The sequence below is a fragment of the Ctenopharyngodon idella genome, chromosome 15 (genome assembly GCF_019924925.1).
Source record: "Ctenopharyngodon idella isolate HZGC_01 chromosome 15, HZGC01, whole genome shotgun sequence".
Lineage (NCBI taxonomy): Eukaryota > Metazoa > Chordata > Actinopteri > Cypriniformes > Xenocyprididae > Ctenopharyngodon > Ctenopharyngodon idella.
Genome location: NC_067234.1, coordinates 32,179,789 through 32,198,048, shown reverse-complemented (window position 1 = coordinate 32,198,048; position 18,260 = coordinate 32,179,789). Strand labels below are relative to the sequence as shown.

Sequence of the window (18,260 nt, the reverse complement as noted above, 5' to 3'; positions counted from 1 at the left end):
GGCAGGTTTTGTTGTGCAGACCTGGCAACCCTTTAAATAGTTATGTAGTTATTTAGCTAAAATGTATATGCTCATATGAGTGAAAAGTGTGACTGTATTTGCTAGTTCCAATAGGATTTACTGGCTTTACATAACTGAAATCACCAGTCTGCCTGGAATTTTTTTTTTTTTTTTTTTTGCCAGGTTCATACAATGAAGAAATAATTGATATACCAAAGTTTGTGATGTTAGTGGCATGATATCTTTGAAAATGTTGTTTGATATCTTAATAGCCAGTAAACTAGATACACCCATGGAGAATTGGACAGCTGGTCTCATACCAACACTGTCAGACAATTATTTGAATTAATCTTTCCATGTTGGACTGTTGCCGTTTTATCAGGTATTTTAGATAAACCCATGCCTTATTGCCATGTAAATCAAAACAAACTGTGTTTGGACACTTTACATGTCAGTCAGATAATCTCTTCTGGTCTAAGTGGGTGGATCTTGAACAGAGTAGGATACAATTTGGCTGACAGTCAAAATTAAATGTATTTTTCAGATAAACCACAGTGAAGGTTTTAGACAAAATGATTCATTTATTGAAAAATGTGCTTTGAGGTTTGGAATGTGGCAGTACACACTGATCATAAGAACATCATACAAAAGTTCATCTGAATCAATTTTACAGTATTCAGAAATACTACCACTCCTTTTAACTTTACGTTACATGAAAATAAAGTAGTAAAAGAAATTAAAAGCACACAAAATGTGTGAGGAATGTGTCAGGACAACATGATTGCACCGAAAACAAGAAATTCTGCTAGTACAATTCAAGCGAGAACTCATCCGGGACATCAAACGGAAGGGACGTTAAATGGAAATAATATCCAATTCCCGATCACTGCAGAAACTGCAATAAAGTGGCGAAGTGCCCTATATCTAATACAAATGTTTAAGAAATGTGGTCAAAAAAATTCAGTTCAAACATTTTCTCTATTTAGCAAAACCATTAGGATTGTCTTAATGACTGTGCAGGATTTCTAGATCACCGACTCAGAATAAAGGCAAGAGGTGTGACTATTTGAGTGCTTATCTGGATATACAGTAGGTAGTCAGCCAGAATAATACTTTCACCGTCGCCGCTCCCGCAGCGGCAAAATTGGGGATGTTTATTTGCTGCCTTTTATCGCTAAGTGGCGCTCTAATCACAGATTTTGAAAAGTTAGAAAGTGAACCAGTGAGTACACCCTAAGACGTTGTCATGACTTGCTAACCGAAGTCAGCAGCATTTGTGTTTTTGCTTCTTTATGATATTTAGAATTAAATAGGCTATAGTAGGTTGTTGTGATCAGCATAATTTTCTTTAATTAAAAATGAAAATATTTCAATATAAAAATATATGTCAGTATAAAAATGCTACATGAATTAGTCTTTGAACTAAGTAGCAGTAGTGGCTAGATATCATTGTGGATTGAGCCGCAAGGTTTCAAGATAATGCTTCCAATGTTTAGGGTTCGAATCCTGGCTTTGTCTCCAGTCACAAATAAAAATGATTGAAATGTACATATTGATTCTAAACGCTTTTTTGAGCTTTGTTATTCCTTGTCATTTTTATTAGTAGTAGGTGTTTATTAAGATAACATTGTGTTAAAGGGGACTAAAGTAGTATTTCAAATCCACTGTTTGGAAGTTAGTCGGCCGACACCAACAACAAACGTGTAACCAATCAGCATTAGGGGGCATATGACAAGAGAACGAGCAAGAGGGAGATTTGAAAATAAAAAAAATAAAAACTGCAGAACTAGAAATGGGACAATACAAAAGAGCTCAAAAGAATATCACTGCAATGAAGGATTATGCCTGGGCAAGCGCTTTAGGACCCGCGTTTGTATTAGAAAAACGTTCCAGCACTGGAGAGAGTGGGAAGGCCTGCAAACAGACGCGGAGGCTGCTTTGATCCCGTTCATGTGAGTAACACGGTTTTGATTATCTGGAGCTGCTGTGCTGTTTGCGACTAACAACGAACACTTTGTATTTACTCTTGTGTACTGTATGTTCATTTTTTTTTTTGTGCTTCCCTGTCGTTCGTTCATCAACTGCGCTTTATTTATCGTGAAGCATTTTGTTGCGCGTCAGCTGTTATAAACAGGCATCCACTCGCATTGCGTGTGTCTAACAGTGGCCAGATAGTGAGAGTTTTGCAGTTATACTGACACCTGCTAGGGAATGCTGTACTTAGTGTCACTGATAGTGCATTCGCCTTGCATGCCAGCAGCGAACAGGCACCGGTTCGAGACTGACTCGGAGCAGGGTGGTCTGGATTGGATTGTGAGTTTTAGAGGCGGAGCAATGAAGAGAGGGGTGGGTTTGTTTGGATTGATTTCAAATATCAACAACGTGGTTCAAATTCTACTTACAGCACCTTTAACCTATGTTGTCTCTACAGCGTTTATGTTTTACTGTTCTTGATGCTTAGAAATAGGTAAAAGATTATTATGGCCAAGCTTTTGGTTTAATAAATAATGGCAAGTTACAACATGAATTATTACGATTTTTATATATATTATTTTTTATGTATGTTTCATATATTATTACTAACTAAATAGTAGCCTATTGCTTTATAAAAATACCATCATTGTGTTATTTCATCCTTATTGTTAATTTCTGACTTCAGCACGCAGAGAGCAAATGTGTGTGTTCCTCATGATAATGGCTGCATGAGACCGCTGCAACGTGCAAGAGTTGTTACCATACACACATCACTCATTCTTTTTATTTCTTCTTCATTATACATGCGTCTCAACGCTTGCCTCACAGACATGAGAAATATGTCCATTAAAAGCTTGAAATGTCCACTTTTAAATGAACCAATTCATATCGAAATCAATAGGCAACCGTCTGATTAGTTGCATTTCTCTCTAAGGGCGCATCCACTGTTCTGTGGAGTCAGCGTCATCAGCTTTATCTTTACATTCGACACTGACTCAGAAAATTAAATTCAATTATTAAATGTCTAAATTTCCCCGACACATTCATAATTATTAGGCTACTTTTGCCGGTGCTTTGCAGCAAGCAAGCTTTATGCATGCTTTATGCGCACAGACTAAATTACCCTACGCCTCTATATTTTAAGGGCTCATTGTGGTTTATTACATTAATTAATGTAATATGCTATAAACGTGCGATTAGTCGACTAATGGCTTAAATGAACGGGGGCAGCCATATTAATTACCCATTAGAGGTCTCTGTTAAAGTTTTTTTTTATGCGTTTCCATAACAGATTTTTCCATAACATTTTTCCTCCGAAATGCGAAAACGAAAATTGAAATAAAACAGATATTTTATGTTGTGTAAAGAGCCAACCCTTCTCCATTCGGCAGATAATGCTTGGTTTGTGCATTGCAATTCACAGAAAGTCTACAAAACGTGCAGTCCATAACGCATGTGTATTTCCCTCAACTAAAATATAAAGACTGACATTTTTTCTGATGTACGGACTGTATTTTCAGGTGTTTTGAAAAATATAAGCATCAGGTTATATATTGGTAATGAATAGTACATATGAGAATTAATATTTCAAGTTCAGGCCTACTTTGTGTATTTAAATATCAGAAACACAAATAAACCTTATATGACTGTAAACACTGAACAGTTGTGATCTTTGGTTGAGATAAATGATAAATGAGTGTGTGTCAGTCTTTGGATCAGCGCAAGCCTTAGAGCGAACAAATTTAGCAGCTGATGACATTTGGCACTGACGTTCTAATCACACTGGTGTGACTGTATCAAATGTAATATATATTTGTGTTTTGTAAGCTGTAAGCTGCAGTGCATTTAAATTTGCCTCATAAATCTGAGGGCACGTGCCTCCTCGGTTTGACTATATAGCTAGAACAGTTCACTCTTCGTACATATAATATTACGTGAACTGGTGAATTTGTATCGTTTGTCTAAACAACATTAACCATGTTTTCCCCCCCTTATATAACATAAATGTTGTGTTTTTATTATTGCTAATTTATGAGTTCAGCTCTACTTGCGTTTCATAATGCAACAATTGCAGCTGTTTTGCAAAATGTCCCTTTGCGCCACCTGGCGGTCATTTCGCAAACGACTTTGAAATGCTGGTTTAGGGGCCGTTCACATATCGCGTCTAAAAACACGTCTCCTTCTTTCCAAAGCGCTTGCGCTGTCGTTGCTATGCAACCATGAACTGCGCTCTCCACAACGACGAGGAAGTTTCAGCAAAAGATAAATCGATTTCTAGCTCTTGCATTAGCTTATATTTATGGAGATGAGATATAAAAAAGCACCCTGTACAGCTATGATCAGCTGTTCGGCTGAGCTTTCGATGTTTTGTTACGGAAAGGCCGAAGCTGATTGGTTAGTTCTTGTCACATGACCTACGGTGCGCTTGCGGCATTCTGAAAAGTTGAGAATTTTTCATCTCGATGCGCCTGGAAAACACACCACAAACGCGGCGCGACCAAGTCGCTTCCATTACGAGCGTGCCTGCCGCGCGCCTACATTTGAAATAACGAATTTGAGCGCGAAAAAGACGCGATATGTGAACAGCCCCTTATGGTTTATTTTTGCCGCGGTGGCTTTGCGGGTAATTTGGCGGTAAAAGGCATTCTGGTTGACTACCCTCTGTAGATGTTTTTGAAGGATCCTTGACATCACATCACATATAAAACCATCGTCATCATCCAGATGTACATATTCAGTGACTACATTTTAAAATCTCAATCTCAATGATTGCTGTAAACGTCTTCAGTTTTTTGTCAGTTGATTTGATGTGATTAGCTAAGTGTACCAAGTGTTGTGCAGGACAATTATTTGGTCCACAGACCTAACACTATATCAAAAACATTAGTAGTACTCTTAAAGTCTTAAAGTAACAGTTCACCCCGAAATGAAAATTCTGTCATTTTCTCACCTTCACGTCATTCCAAACCTTCTTCGGAACACAAAAGGAGACATTTTGAAAAATGTTCATGCTGCTCTTGATGCATACAATGAAATCACGCAGTGACAAGCACCTGGAAACTCCTTGGAATATAATGCATAATTGTATGGACATTTAGGGGGATTTTTTGCTTTTTTGGAGTCTCTTAATTTTTCCTCAAAAAGTCATATGGGTTTGAAACGACATGAAGCAGCAAATGATGACAGAATTGTGCAGAATATTTAGGTAAACTATTCCTGTTTATCTTCCCTTGGTACTCTCTCTCATTTCTCATTCACATTCATATTTTACAGTACAATTTGGTGGCAGGCCTGCTGGTAACTCGTAGCATTGACAATATTGAACATATCCTTTCTCACAAAAGACAGGAAATTACCCAGAGGGCACAGCGGCTGAGCAGAGCGTCGATTGTGGTCATGGCAGAAAGCTGTGTCAAAGGTCAAGTCCTCTCCGTTATAGAGAACACGAATAAACATATTGTCCAACCACTTTCCTCGTTTTCTATCATTCTTTCTCTCTTTGTCTTCAGGGCTACTCCACAGCTCAAACACTAGGCGGGCTGCAAACTTCGGAAATCCCGCCCCTTCCAGACCGAGCGCGCTTAGCAATGGCGCCATGGTTACGTCATGAGCAGATGCTAAAGCGAAGGCTGCCTCTTCTTTACCTTTGCCCGTCTGGCTTTCTTTGGCGATCCTCTCCAATCGTGCTGCGGTACGGTTGAGGTACGGATGTGCCGCGAGCACAGCATAGCGACGATAAAGCCCCGCCTTCTGGCGTTCCAATTCGTCATCTTTCTGCTGCCGTCGAATCACAGCAAAGTGCTGTAGTGTAAGACACGCCCCCTCATCTTGACCATTTGACGTAATCTGTGCGCTGGAGCACGGAAATGGAAGACCATGGCAAAAGTGACACAACAACGCATCCACCGGATTGGCTGCCCTCAGAGACTTTGTGGCCACACCCAACGTCTTGGCCATGGTGACATACGTGCGTTCGAGTTCCGTGTCGGCAATCCTCTGGCGATACTGCCTGCGCTGCTCCTGCTCCAGGTACCGGTTGCGTGCGGGACAGTTGCATGAGGAACCACAGAACAGCGTACTCCACTGCTGTCGAACCGTCAGCCGCGACCAATCGAAATGTGGCAGGAAGCCAAAGAGGAAGGCCAATCCACTCTGTAAGGTGCGGCTTTTACCTGTAGTCTCCACCCACAACTTCCGCGGTGACCAATCAGCAGTAATCAGATTGTGACGCTTGATGTAGGCCTGGTGAAGATGATCACCGTTTTTCAAGTGCTGTACGACTCCTGATAGAGAAAAAAAGAGAAAGAAATATTAGTAAGCATGGACAATAACATCTCACACCAGTGTTATTTTAGTATCACTGATATAATATTACAGTTTTTTATTAATAATATGAATGTTTTTTTATTTTTATATTTCTTTTTTTATTTTAGTTTAAATTTTAGTAATTATGTTGTTTTTGTCATTTTTATTAGTTTTTTTTTATTATTATGTCTATAGTTTGTACGAGTTTTCAAAATTTAGTTATTTTAGTTCTTAAACTAAACAAAAATGAGAAACGTCTTGGCAACTAAAAGAAATGAGAAGTTTAATTTTTTATACTTTTTTTTCAGTTAACATTTATTTCATTTTAAGTAGCACACTTTTTGTGATTTTAGTTTTAGTTGATGATAATAATCCTGTTTCACACCTAGAAAAAAAAAATATATACATATTTCTTTGTTTATATGTATCATGTATCATTAAGTAATTATTAAAATAAGTACCTGCTCAAGAGAGTATGTGATTTCGGACACAGCTTGTTGACTGGTTACCTGTCTGTGTAAGCTCTCCTATTTCACAGGTGCTGTGATTGGGTAATCGGGGCAGAGATCCCAGTGATGCGTCCCAGTGACCACGCCCACCGAGAGCCATGTGACTAATGAAGGAGGCCAAAAGGGGATGAGTGGGCTTTCTGCAAAATTACAACCATGAAAGATGTGTTTTAGAACTTCTTTTAAATCAGAAATATATTTGATGCCATAGATTCATGAAACTTTTTTTCCAGATTAACAGTCTAATCAACAGTATGCATCATAATAGCCAACAAGCAGCTCTGAGGATGCATTACAAGATATATCCACAAGGGGGAGGCATAATAACATGTATGATATAAGCTAGAAAAGCCTTTAAATTTGACATGCTAATTTACTTATGCATAAGGGACATCTTCAAAGGAAAAAGTGCTTAATAAAAAGGTCGATTAGCCTTTTGGTTGATTATAAAAATGCAGATTTTTACTGTCAGGAGTAAGACTTGGGTTAGTCTGTAGTAAAATGATTAACATTTAAAAAAAAAAAAACAATAAAAGTCCAGGGCAGAGGTCTGCTACCAGCTTTGTTCCCGAAATGAATGCAACTCCAATTACATGCATCATTTATATAATGTTAGCATGGATTTAATGCAGATCTAATGCAACTAAGGAGAAATCAAAACTATGATATATATATATATATATAACATTTACATATATAAAATATAAATAAAATTCTGCTCTGTCATTACTATATGCACTATATGCAATAGACTCTGAGGTAAAGTTAATAATTTTTAATAGATTCTGTTCAATACGTTTCTTTTTTTAGAAAACTGGAATTCAAGAAGAAATTTCAATTACACTGTATGTTATGGTATCGAACACACTGGGTATTATTTCCCTTTGCAGATTTCTGAGGATAACTCGAGCAGGGATTTCAGATGGATCACTCCATTTTATTATAATGCATCTTCATTTTTAAGTCAGAACCTGTCAGAGTATTATGGTCAGGTTGGGTCAGGTCACAAATCAGACCTCTACATTAAGATAGCAAGGTTTGCATGTGCGTAAAGAACTACTGCGTGATAAAGAGAAAGAGACGGCAGGATTTATGGTTGAGGATTACTTTGTAAAACATAAATCTCAGACATCATGGAAATATTATGGGTTGCTGTGCGTGATTATTAATTCTTGGAATATTCTGAACAGCATTGGTCACGTCATTGGTTAGAATACTACGATGAAACCATGGAAACACAACAATGTTATTTTAGGTAGCATTAGAGTGACTGTTCAATGCTGCTGTAACCACGGCGACACGGCTCAGGGATGGATAAAAGACAACGGCGGGAATGAAATATTAATCTGATAACGATTCATAACCTGCATGCCCTATGACAAACACTAAACCTGATAAACACACACACACTAAACAAAACATAAGCCCACATTTACACACCTGTCACTGGTGGATATCAGTTGTAAGATCAAAGAAAGAAAAAAAACAACCTTCTAATATGATGGACCATGAAAACAGGCTGCATTTTAAAATGATGCATTATATGCTTTTTCAGCCATTTCATTATATATTATTATGATGATCGATAGATCCGTCTCTTTTGTCCACTTTCAATCACTTCTGTCCTGATTTCTTCGAGGGGAGGGTCTATGGGCGGGTAAATGTATGGGCTTTTTAAGATCTTTTAATCTAATGGATGAAATAAACTTACGCAATTTACATACACTATAGTGCCAAAAGTTTTGGGACGCCTTCCTTTACATGCACATGAACTTTAATGACATCCCATTCTTAATCCGTAGGGTTTAATATGGAGTTGGCCCACCCTTTGCAGCTATAACAGCCTCAACTCTTCTGGGAAGGCTTTCCACAAGGTTTAGGAGTGTGTTTATGGGAATTTTTGACCATTCTTCTAGAAGCGCATTTGTGAGGTCAGGCACTGATGTTGGCGAGAAGGCCTGGCTCGCAGTCTCCGCTCTAATTCATCCCAAAGGTGTTCTATCGGGTTGAGGTCAGGACTCTGTGCAGGCCAGTCAAGTTCCTCCACACCAAACTCACTCATCCATGTCTTTATGGACCTTGCTTTGTGCACTGGTGCACAGTCATGTTGGAACAGGAAGGGGCCATCCCCAAACTGTTCCCACAAAGCTGGGAGCATGAAATTGTTCAAAATGTCTTGGTATGCTGAAGCATTAAGAGTTCCTTTCACTGGAACTAAGGGGCCAAGCCCAACCCCTGAAAAACAACCCCACACCATAATCCCCCCTCCACCAAACTTTACACTTGGCACAATGCAGTCAAGCAAGTACCATTCTCCTGGCAACCGACATACCCAGACTCGTCTAGCGGATTGCCAGAGAGAGAAGCGTGATTCGTCACTCCAAAGAACATGTCTCCACTGCTCTAGAGTCCAGTGGCGGCGTGCTTTACACCACTGCATCCAACGCTTTGCATTGCACTTGTTGATGTAAGGCTTGGATGCAGCTGCTCGGCCATAGAAAATCCAATTCCATGAAGCTCTCTACGCACTGTTCTTGAGCTAATCTGAAGGCCACACAAAGTTTGGAGCTATTGACTCTGCAGAAAGTTGGCAACTTCTGCGCACTGTGCGTATGGAGCCCTCCCTCCGAGCTTGATTTTATACACCTGTGGCCATGGAAGTGATTGGAACACCTGAATTCAATGATTTGGAGGGGTGTCCCAATACTTCTGGTAATATAGTGTATGAACACGCCTGGAGATGATGGAAAAATATACAGAGCAGCAGCTTTAGTTTCTGCTCTGACAGCTGCAAGACCACACTGAACGCGATGAGTGTGTGTTAAAAATCAGGAATGGTGAGAGAACATTGTGCTTGGTGCGTTTTTTGTCTTCAAACAAAACTTGGGTCTTTAGCTGACAAAGTTTAAATCCCGTCTAGCTAGCGCGCTTCCCATAATGTTTAAGCATTAGGTCAGTAGGCGGAGAGTAGGTGATCTTTTGCGCTGTTCGAACACATTCGACCGCATGAGTATTTACACTACGAAAGCAATGCGGTCTAATGCGTTCTTGACTACCTCTGGAATTGGTCGAAAGTGGACAAGCTCAAAACGTTTTAGACCCCATTCACACCTGTATTTAGCGTCGTCCACTTGTGATCCGATCGACCAAAACGCATCTTAAAAACAGGTGTAAACAGGGCCATAGAAAGACAAACATAGATAGATAGATAGATAGATAGGCAGATAGATAGATGGCGTGGGTCATCAGATCATTTACATTTGAATTTGTACCTCTTTACTGATAGGGTGCAATCAATGGCGGGTTTCTTGGTTTTGGGGATGGAGTACAAAGGGAAACGGTCTCCATGCCGAATCATTACCTGGACCGACAGCAGCCTGTAGTCAGCCGGACTGTGACCTATGACACACAAATACGTCACCACACGTCTGAGAGAGTCTTCAGGTGTGTGAGAAGGTAAAGTGTGTTTCTTACCCTCCCAGCCATGCTCAGTGAGGTTGGGGTAATTGCAGTACTGGTGGGTGTCTCTGATGGGGTCTGGGGTGGGAGGATCCGTATGGAGGACTGGATTCACACGCTTTCTGCTTTTACCAAGTGACCTTTGCTCTGCCACCGGATTGGTTGGAATGAGATGCACTAGGGAAAGAAAGGAGTCATTAAGCACAAGCACACACTCACACACACTCTATTTCCAGCTTCCTCAGTTCTGACCTCATAGAACAAACATTGAGTCTGCACAGTGCTGCGGATTGTTGAATTTTGGGAATTGCCATGGTGATGTGGGCAGAGGGAGGAGTCTGACAGGATATTAGCCACTGATTGACAGCTACCAGAAAGAGGGCCATAAATTCCTTCAATGTGACAGATAAAAACACAAGACCAACATCTGTTTTTTTTTTTACGTTTGAGCTACATATTTGCACTTTTAGTACACACAATAAACGATTACAACCAACTCACAAAAAGGCTCATATTATGATAAACATAATTTTCTTAGAGGAAAAAAGTAAACTGTACTATGAAATCATACTCTAAGAACTCAAATTTTCCAAAACCAGCATTAAACCAGTCCAAAAACAGCATTTATAGAAACTTACCTGTCACACATGCTATGAAAAACTAAATTATGATTGTTTTTGACTCAAAAGAAAATAAAATGTGAAAAGAAGATTCTTAAATAACTCAAAATGTTTTAATAAGAGAAACCTGCAGCATCATCCTCTAATAAAATTATGTTTTCTAATAACATGGCATCAAGCCAAGCCAACATTTTTCATTATTCCTCTTATATAATAATACAATTTGGCATAAATTTAAGCATAACCACCCCGAAGCACTTCTGGTAACAAGTTTCTTTTATTCTAATCAAACTGGAAATATTTACGCAACATAAGAAAAAAAAAAAAAAACTTAGAATAGAAACAATAACTAAACAATTCAATAAAGCTAAACACGCAATAAATGAATGAACAAATAGAATCATGTTAAACAATAAACACTTCAATAAAAACTATTCTGACACCAGCATTTCCAACTACTGATGTAACCAACCAGGAGTTAAACTCACCAGACAGAAGTATAACGGTTAGCTGGTTTATACGCACAGCGACGGACATTGTGGAGATGTGAACACGAGCGTGTGTGTGTGTGTGTGTGTGTGTGTGTGTTTGTGCACCTCATACCGGTTTTAATTCACTGTCAAACCCCCTCTGACTTACTCCCTCCCGAAAAAGCAGCCTGACCAATCGCATATTAGTTCCAAACTCTCAGCCAATCAGAGAACAGCTCTGTGTAGACGCCGGCCACACAAAGAGCTCTTTGTAGCTGAGAATAGTGTACAAGAAAAATTACATACACCTAAGCACAAATACAATAGACACAAATCAAACAGACAGTGTTTATACTGCCGTTCAAGGCTGATATTGTACGTGTTGTTGACATTGTGTACTTCAGCGATGAAGCAATGCTGACAGAACCCCACAATTCACCGGGATGAGAACCAGTCCTCTTTCATCTTTCACTTCTTTCTTTCTCATTTTCAATGTATAGCTTCTTTCTCTTCGTCTGCTTGTTAGTCTCTACAGACCTGAAGCCTCTTTCTTTAAAAGTGCATCAGTCATGCTTGAGTGAACTGAAGTGAAGAGAGAGAGAGGAGGAGATGTCGGATAATCTAAGACTCGGTTCTGTCCTACATTCAGACAGCTTTCAGCTCTTGTTGGAGATACCACAAAGGAGGGAATGAATTAGTAATGACCTCACACAGGGTGAAAGAATCAGGCGACGTGAGGAAGGCAGGATGACAGTAAGGATGACAAACGTAATCAGCATTAGTGCATCCCATAAAAAACCTGTATTTCGGCATTTAAGACACTTAAAATGTCTGCAATAGATGAGCTATTTTTGCTATGAGATTTAAGCAACTGGTCTCAAGGTGGATGTATAACATGGTACATGTTTTATGGTGTGTTCACACTTGTAGTTCGGTTCGGTCTGGTCTGGACCAAAAAAAGAAAATGATACATTTAGTCCTGGTTCACTTAGCATTCACACGGTCATTTTTAACACCGAAACTAAAGATACAAAACAAAAACAAAAAAAAAGGGCTTTTATGATGTATATTTTTATCCAAAACAATGTTGTGTGCTGGGCTAAATCCGATCGCTGTATGTACAGACATATGATGGAGCTGACAACTCGTGAAGAGCTTATATAATGTGTAAAGGAGTCAAAACAGTGGCAGGAATCCCTGCGTCAGACACACAAACGAAGATCTGCTGTGAGGAGACGCCTGGATTGAACTGTGATGGGTCTCAGTCCGCTTGTTTGGTGCGCACCAGGGTTCGGATGGCATCGTTTACACTTATTCAAGTGAAACGCATTAACAGAGCAATCGCACCAGAATTCGTTTTAAAGGATTAGTTCACTTTAAAATAAAAATTAGCCCAAGCTTTACTCACCCTCAAGCCATCCTAGGTGTATATGACTTTATTCTTTCTCATGAACACAATCGGAGTTATATTAATAAATATCCTGACACATCCAAGCTTTATAATGGCAGTGAATAGGAAACAATGAGTATGAAGCTCAAGAAAGTGCATCCATTGATCATAAACGTACTCCACACAGCTCCGGGGGGTTAATAAAACCTTCTGAAGCGAAGCGAAGCATTTGTGTAAGAAAAATATTCATATTTAACAAGTTATAAAGTAAATTATCTAGCTTCCGCCAGACCACCTTCCGTATTCAACTTATGAAGAAAGAGTAAAACTCTCGCAGTTCAAAACGCTTATGCTATTTTTCTTACACAAATGCATCACTTCACTTCAGAAAGCCTTTATTAACCCACCAGAGCCCAATGTAGTATGTTTATGATGGATGGATGCACTTTCTTGAGCTTCATACTCGTTGTTTCCTACTCACTGCCATTATAAAGCTTGGATGCATCAGGATATTTATTAATATAACTCCAACTGGGTTCATCGGAAAGAAGAAAGTCATATACACCTAGGATGGCTTGAGGGTGTCCGGGTATATTCTGTTGTTCAGACTGAGCTGTGATTGGCTGTGGGATGCAGAGGGCGGACATTAAGAGGATCACTGACCAATCCCTGCTCACCTTGTCCACAAAAAAAGTCATGTTTTGATTTCATTTGAGTTGGCTTTGCAAATTCTTACCATCTGTCCTGTTAAATGACTAAATTAGCAGGATTTCCCTGTAGCTGTTATCGTGACATGAAATGTTTAATCTGCGGGGCTGGTTTCTAAGTTACAGATAACCACAGTCCTCGGCGAAAGAGGATTTTCAGTCAAGGACATGGGACACTGGGGTCTAATCTGGGAATAGTCTGTCTCAAAATCCAATCTAACTGACCCTTATATTATAAAGATACATAAACATTTCTCTACTGCAAATCATATTCTCACTAATGACTTTAGGAGGTTTGTTGACTGCTCGGTTTCAGGTCTTAAAAATATATCATGTAAACATAATATGATTCCAGGGACTGCATTTAGACTGTCCAAACCAACCGTCTGTGAAGTATCATCCACGTGTCAGCTAGCGGCCCCCAACTTCTGCTGGGTTAACAAGCTCATGTAAATGTGCTCAGAGGTCAGAGAGTCTGTACTTGTCTTCTTTAAGTCAGCATGCAATGAAATTCATCTATTTTCTAAATGCATGTTATAAATCTTATTGTGAGCCATTTAAATTTTATTTCTATGTTTGACCTCGAATTGTTTAACTCTTTCCCCACCAGATTTTATTTTTTTTTTTTGTCATAAATGTTGGAAAATTACGTTAAATGGCCGGAAAGTGTTGTGTCATAAATGACGGAAAATTCCATCAATGGCAGGGAAGCGTTGTGTCATAAATGTCGTAAAATTACATAAATGGCCGGAAAGTGTTGTAATAAATGTCGGAAAATTTCGTCAATGCTGGGGAAGTGCTGTCATAAATGATGGAAAATTCTGTCAATGGCGGGAAAGCGTTGTCATAAATGACAGAAAATTCCATCAATGACAGAGAAGCGTTGTCATAAATGTCGGAAAATTACGTCAATGGCAGGGAAGCGTAGTGTCATAAATGTTGGAAAATTACGTAAATGGCAGGGAAGCGTAGTGTCATAAATGTTGGAAAATTACGTAAATGGCAGGAAAGCATTGTGTCATAAATGACAGAAAATTCCATCAATGGCAGGGAAGCGTTGTGTCATAAATGTCGTAAAATTACATAAATGGCGGGAAAGCGTAGTGTCATAAATGATGGAAAATTCCGTCAATGGTGGAAAAGCTTTGTGTCATAAATGACGGAAAATTCCATCAATGGCAGGGAAGCGTTGTCATAAATGTCGTAAAATTACGCAAATGGCGGGAAAGCGTTGTGTCATAAATGATGGAAAATTCCGTCAATGGTGGAAAAGCTTTGTGTCATAAATGACGGGGGGGGAAAAAAGTGTTAAAAAAAAAAAAAGTGTTAATCAAAATGTCATAACAGGTCCTTCTGATGAAAAGGCACACTTCTCTCTGGTGATGTATGCAGGACTTCTCCAATCATTTAGTCTGATTTAACCCCACCCTTTCAATTCTGTGTTTATCTACCTCCAATTTTAACATCCTCAACATCCAATCAACAACCGGTGCACATAGAACCTCGTCCTACATTTTTTTCTTTTCCAATAATTTTATTGCGACTTTTAATATTTTTTGACATTTCTGAGCAGTGTATCAGGCATAAGCCATTTCATTCACAGTGGAAGAAAGGATCTTAGATTAGTGGTTCCCAGAATGCTAAATTACACATATGTTTGTTGGACATGCACCATCATGTGCCCTGAAGTAAATTTAAGTACCATGGTATATTTCAAAATACAACCAAAGTACTTTTTTGTAGATGTTTAAGAATTTGTTATTGAAAAACCCATATTGATTGACCAAAAATCTGAATATTGAGGGTGTTCATGGTGGCCTAGCATGGTAATACCATGGTATTCAACCAAAGTATCACGGTATTTCTACGGTGCTGCCACTGTATTGTGTTGTAAGAGTATATATAGACACTCTTTGTATTTTTATTGATTTTATTGGTTAATTAAAATAATGATCCCTTAAAATTGTGTTCTACTGAAAAAGGGAAAAATCCTGATATATATAGCATGTCTTCAAGGGAAATGCCTTTGTTTAGTGTGGTGAATGCAGTCTAATTGAGACCATATTCCCGCTGGAATTACAAAACACACACAAGCACATAACAAGAATGTAAATACAATCCAGCGGCGGTTATATTCCCACCTGACACACTAAACATACAAACACCACAGTCCCCAGGGAAACCTCAGAGTATGTATGAATAGCTGTAAGTTCATACAGAGGAAACGTGACTGAAATCATACATTGTGGTTCACTTACAATACTGCAAGCTGAAACTCAGCACCGCCAGCAGCGCACCCACCACCAGCACCAGGATGAAACGGCTCCGTGCCAGCATTGTCCTGTGATTGGTTCGGACACCTGTCCATCAGCCATACATGCACAGCTTCCTTACTGTCACCTGGGAAATCAAGAGCAACAGAAACTTAATATTGCACACATACAAATAACACAACATTACTAGGAGTTGCATTGCTTAACAAAAGACCTTTAACATGTCTGAGATGTTACAAGGACTCAAAATAAACACAGTAATGAAAACTCCACAGTGCTTGTTTCCCTTTTATAAACGTATTGCAGCAATACCACATAGGACAACCAAAGTCTGTTGAAACACCAGCTGACAACACTACACACAGCACCAGCAAGCAACGTGTAATTTACCCCAGTCGCAGAAAGCAGAAACTGTTATTAACTCTAAATACAGATAATAGCTGTGCCTTTAAATTCATTCCTACAACAAGCTTTTTGACCAAATCTGAAGTATACACACAAACACACACATCTGATGAACTGAGCAGATGTTTAAAGCCATAGGCCACATCATGAGAGCATTAAACCACGCTTCCTCAACTACACCCTTCACTCCTCTGCAGCGGACATGAAAACAAATGTGCATTGACATTTGCAAAGCGTTACAAGCTTTCAGCTGCAGCTTGGGTTTGTCACCTTTTTTTTTTTCTTTAAATAAAACAGCAAACCCCTGTGACTCTTATGACAAGCATTGTCAGCAGTCTCTTGCAGTGTGACAAGCCATACTCCATCTAAAACTAGTTTAATTTTTGTGTAATTATTATTCATGTCATTTTATGACCCCATTTTAAAAGAAAGGAGGAAATGAAATATTCATACTTTCAAAATTTGTCACACCGCAGGATTATTAAAATAAATTAGTGAAGGCTAAAACGATTCAAAAATGCAATTCATACAGAGAAAGACTTAAATACACCCTCTTTTATAATGAACATGTTTTCAGTTTCTGAAATAAAAGGAACCATTCTGTCATGTGACAAGAAAACTATAAAACACACCCTTGAAGACCCTCAGTGACTCAAGGTCATTAAGTTCATTATATAAAAATAAATGCTTTGTTCAAGTGATAGTGATATTCGTGTCTCACACTTTAAAACATATGCTACATAAAATTTATTAAGATGTCTACACTTGTGTATTATTTTGGTACTTTTCACCTTATTATACAACTTTTTTTTTGTAAAAACAAAAATGCTTTTTTTTTTTTTTTTTTTTTTTTAAATGTATGAACCCAACAGTGTTGGGTGTGCTTAATAAGTAATCTAATTACTGTAATTGAATTACTTTTCCCTTGGAAAAGTAAGGGATTACTCTTAATTTTTCTGTAATTAATTACAGTTACTTATGATATAATTGCATTTTTATGTACTGTATAGAGTAGACTATACAACAATAGTGGATTTAACATCAAAATTTTATGTTAAAATGTGTTTTTAATGTAACCCTTGTGTATTGTTTATTTGAAAGAATCAAAAGAGCAGTTTCATGTCTATGCTTGTATTGTTCAACTGGTAGATTGATAGGGGATTTATAAAGTAATTAGTAACAAGTAACCCAATACTTTTTGGAAAGGGTAATCTAATTACACGGTTGAAGATGTAATAAATAGGCTACACAAGTTCAACTGAACCTATAATCTTGATACTGAAAAAACAAAGCCCATGTTGTTTGGCATCTACTCAAGTCAAGTAACGTTATATGGAGAAGTATATTAGATGACAGCTTGCCTTTAATAACGCAGTTTTCGCAATAAATGTCTCTGTCTGAAAGTGTTTAAAATTCCGACAATGCTGGAACGACAGTTTACCTTCAAATAATGTCAATCTGTCGTGTTGTGCAAGTGAAGATGATCTTAAAAGAGTCTTCAGAAATCGCGCAAAGGAAAAAAATGAGAAGAATGCGTATGGAAAAGTGCATAAGGAATAATGAATCTGTAGGCAGCGCGTTCAGCAAGATCAGCAGCAGCAGATCAAACACAAGCACAGACACGTCACGACACGAGAAGAGGGGAAACCCGCTTTACCTGACCGAACAGAGACAAATTATTCCGTTCAGAGGAGTCGATCCGAACGATAATCCATCTGTCCGTAACGAACGATAGATTCAACCCTGCTGAGATCCTCTCTGCTGCCCTCCTAACAATATAAACCCTCTGTGTGTGTGTGTGTGTGTGTGTGTGTGTCTGCATGTCAGACATTATTGTTGAGTTTTACTGCTCCCTCTGCTGGTCATAGAAGGTCAAAAAACGTTGTTGTGGTTATGGTACATGTCTAGGTCTATCTATCTATCTATCTGTCTGTCTGTCTGTGCCTTGAATGTGTATACAGATGTAGTGAGGGCCTAATTTCCTCACTAATATAGTGAAGTGATACATTATAAAAAAACAATTTGTGATGGCATATAAGGTTTTTCATTAAACAAGAAAAAAATTGTTAGGTTTAGGAGTAGAGCAAGGAGAATATCCTTAACCTGCTATGAAAACAATGGATAAGTAGGCCTATATGAGATGTCCTC

At 38.6% G+C, this 18,260-nt stretch overlaps 1 protein-coding gene across 6 annotated transcripts; it reads right to left on the bottom strand.

The window, feature by feature from the left end:
• Nucleotides 1-561: 561 nt before the first annotated feature.
• pxylp1 (2-phosphoxylose phosphatase 1) lies at nt 562-17,946 on the bottom strand. 6 transcript variants are annotated; one of them, XM_051863370.1, is made up of 6 exons: nt 17,770-17,946; nt 15,693-15,834; nt 10,263-10,424; nt 10,061-10,187; nt 6,789-6,928; nt 562-6,257 (listed from the first exon to the last, which is right to left on the bottom strand). In XM_051863370.1, the coding sequence occupies exons 2-6, from the start codon at nt 15,769-15,771 to the stop codon at nt 5,242-5,244; spliced, it is 1,524 nt and encodes a 507-aa protein (XP_051719330.1). In that variant the 5' UTR covers nt 15,772-15,834; nt 17,770-17,946; the 3' UTR covers nt 562-5,241. The 6 variants fall into 6 exon arrangements, with proteins under 6 accessions (XP_051719330.1, XP_051719331.1, XP_051719334.1 ...); XM_051863371.1 differs by lacking the exon at nt 17,770-17,946 and adding an exon at nt 17,554-17,700; XM_051863374.1 differs by lacking the exon at nt 17,770-17,946 and adding an exon at nt 10,500-10,639 and having other exon boundaries at nt 15,693-15,824.
• Between the last annotated feature and the right edge of the window lie 314 nt (nt 17,947-18,260).

What these genes read in the sequence shown, in the direction of transcription:
- pxylp1 (XM_051863370.1), bottom strand. Translation starts at nt 15,771, where the DNA reads ATGCTGGCACGGAGCCGTTTCATCCTGGTGCTGGTGGTGGGTGCGCTG. An exon ending in GAGTTTCAGCTTGCAGTATT is followed by an intron (nt 10,425 to 15,692) that starts GTAAGTGAACCA and finishes TTCTTTCCCTAG; the next exon opens with TGCATCTCATTCCAACCAAT. An exon ending in TGCACCCTATCAGTAAAGAG is followed by an intron (nt 6,929 to 10,060) that starts GTACAAATTCAA and finishes GTAATTTTGCAG; the next exon opens with AAAGCCCACTCATCCCCTTT.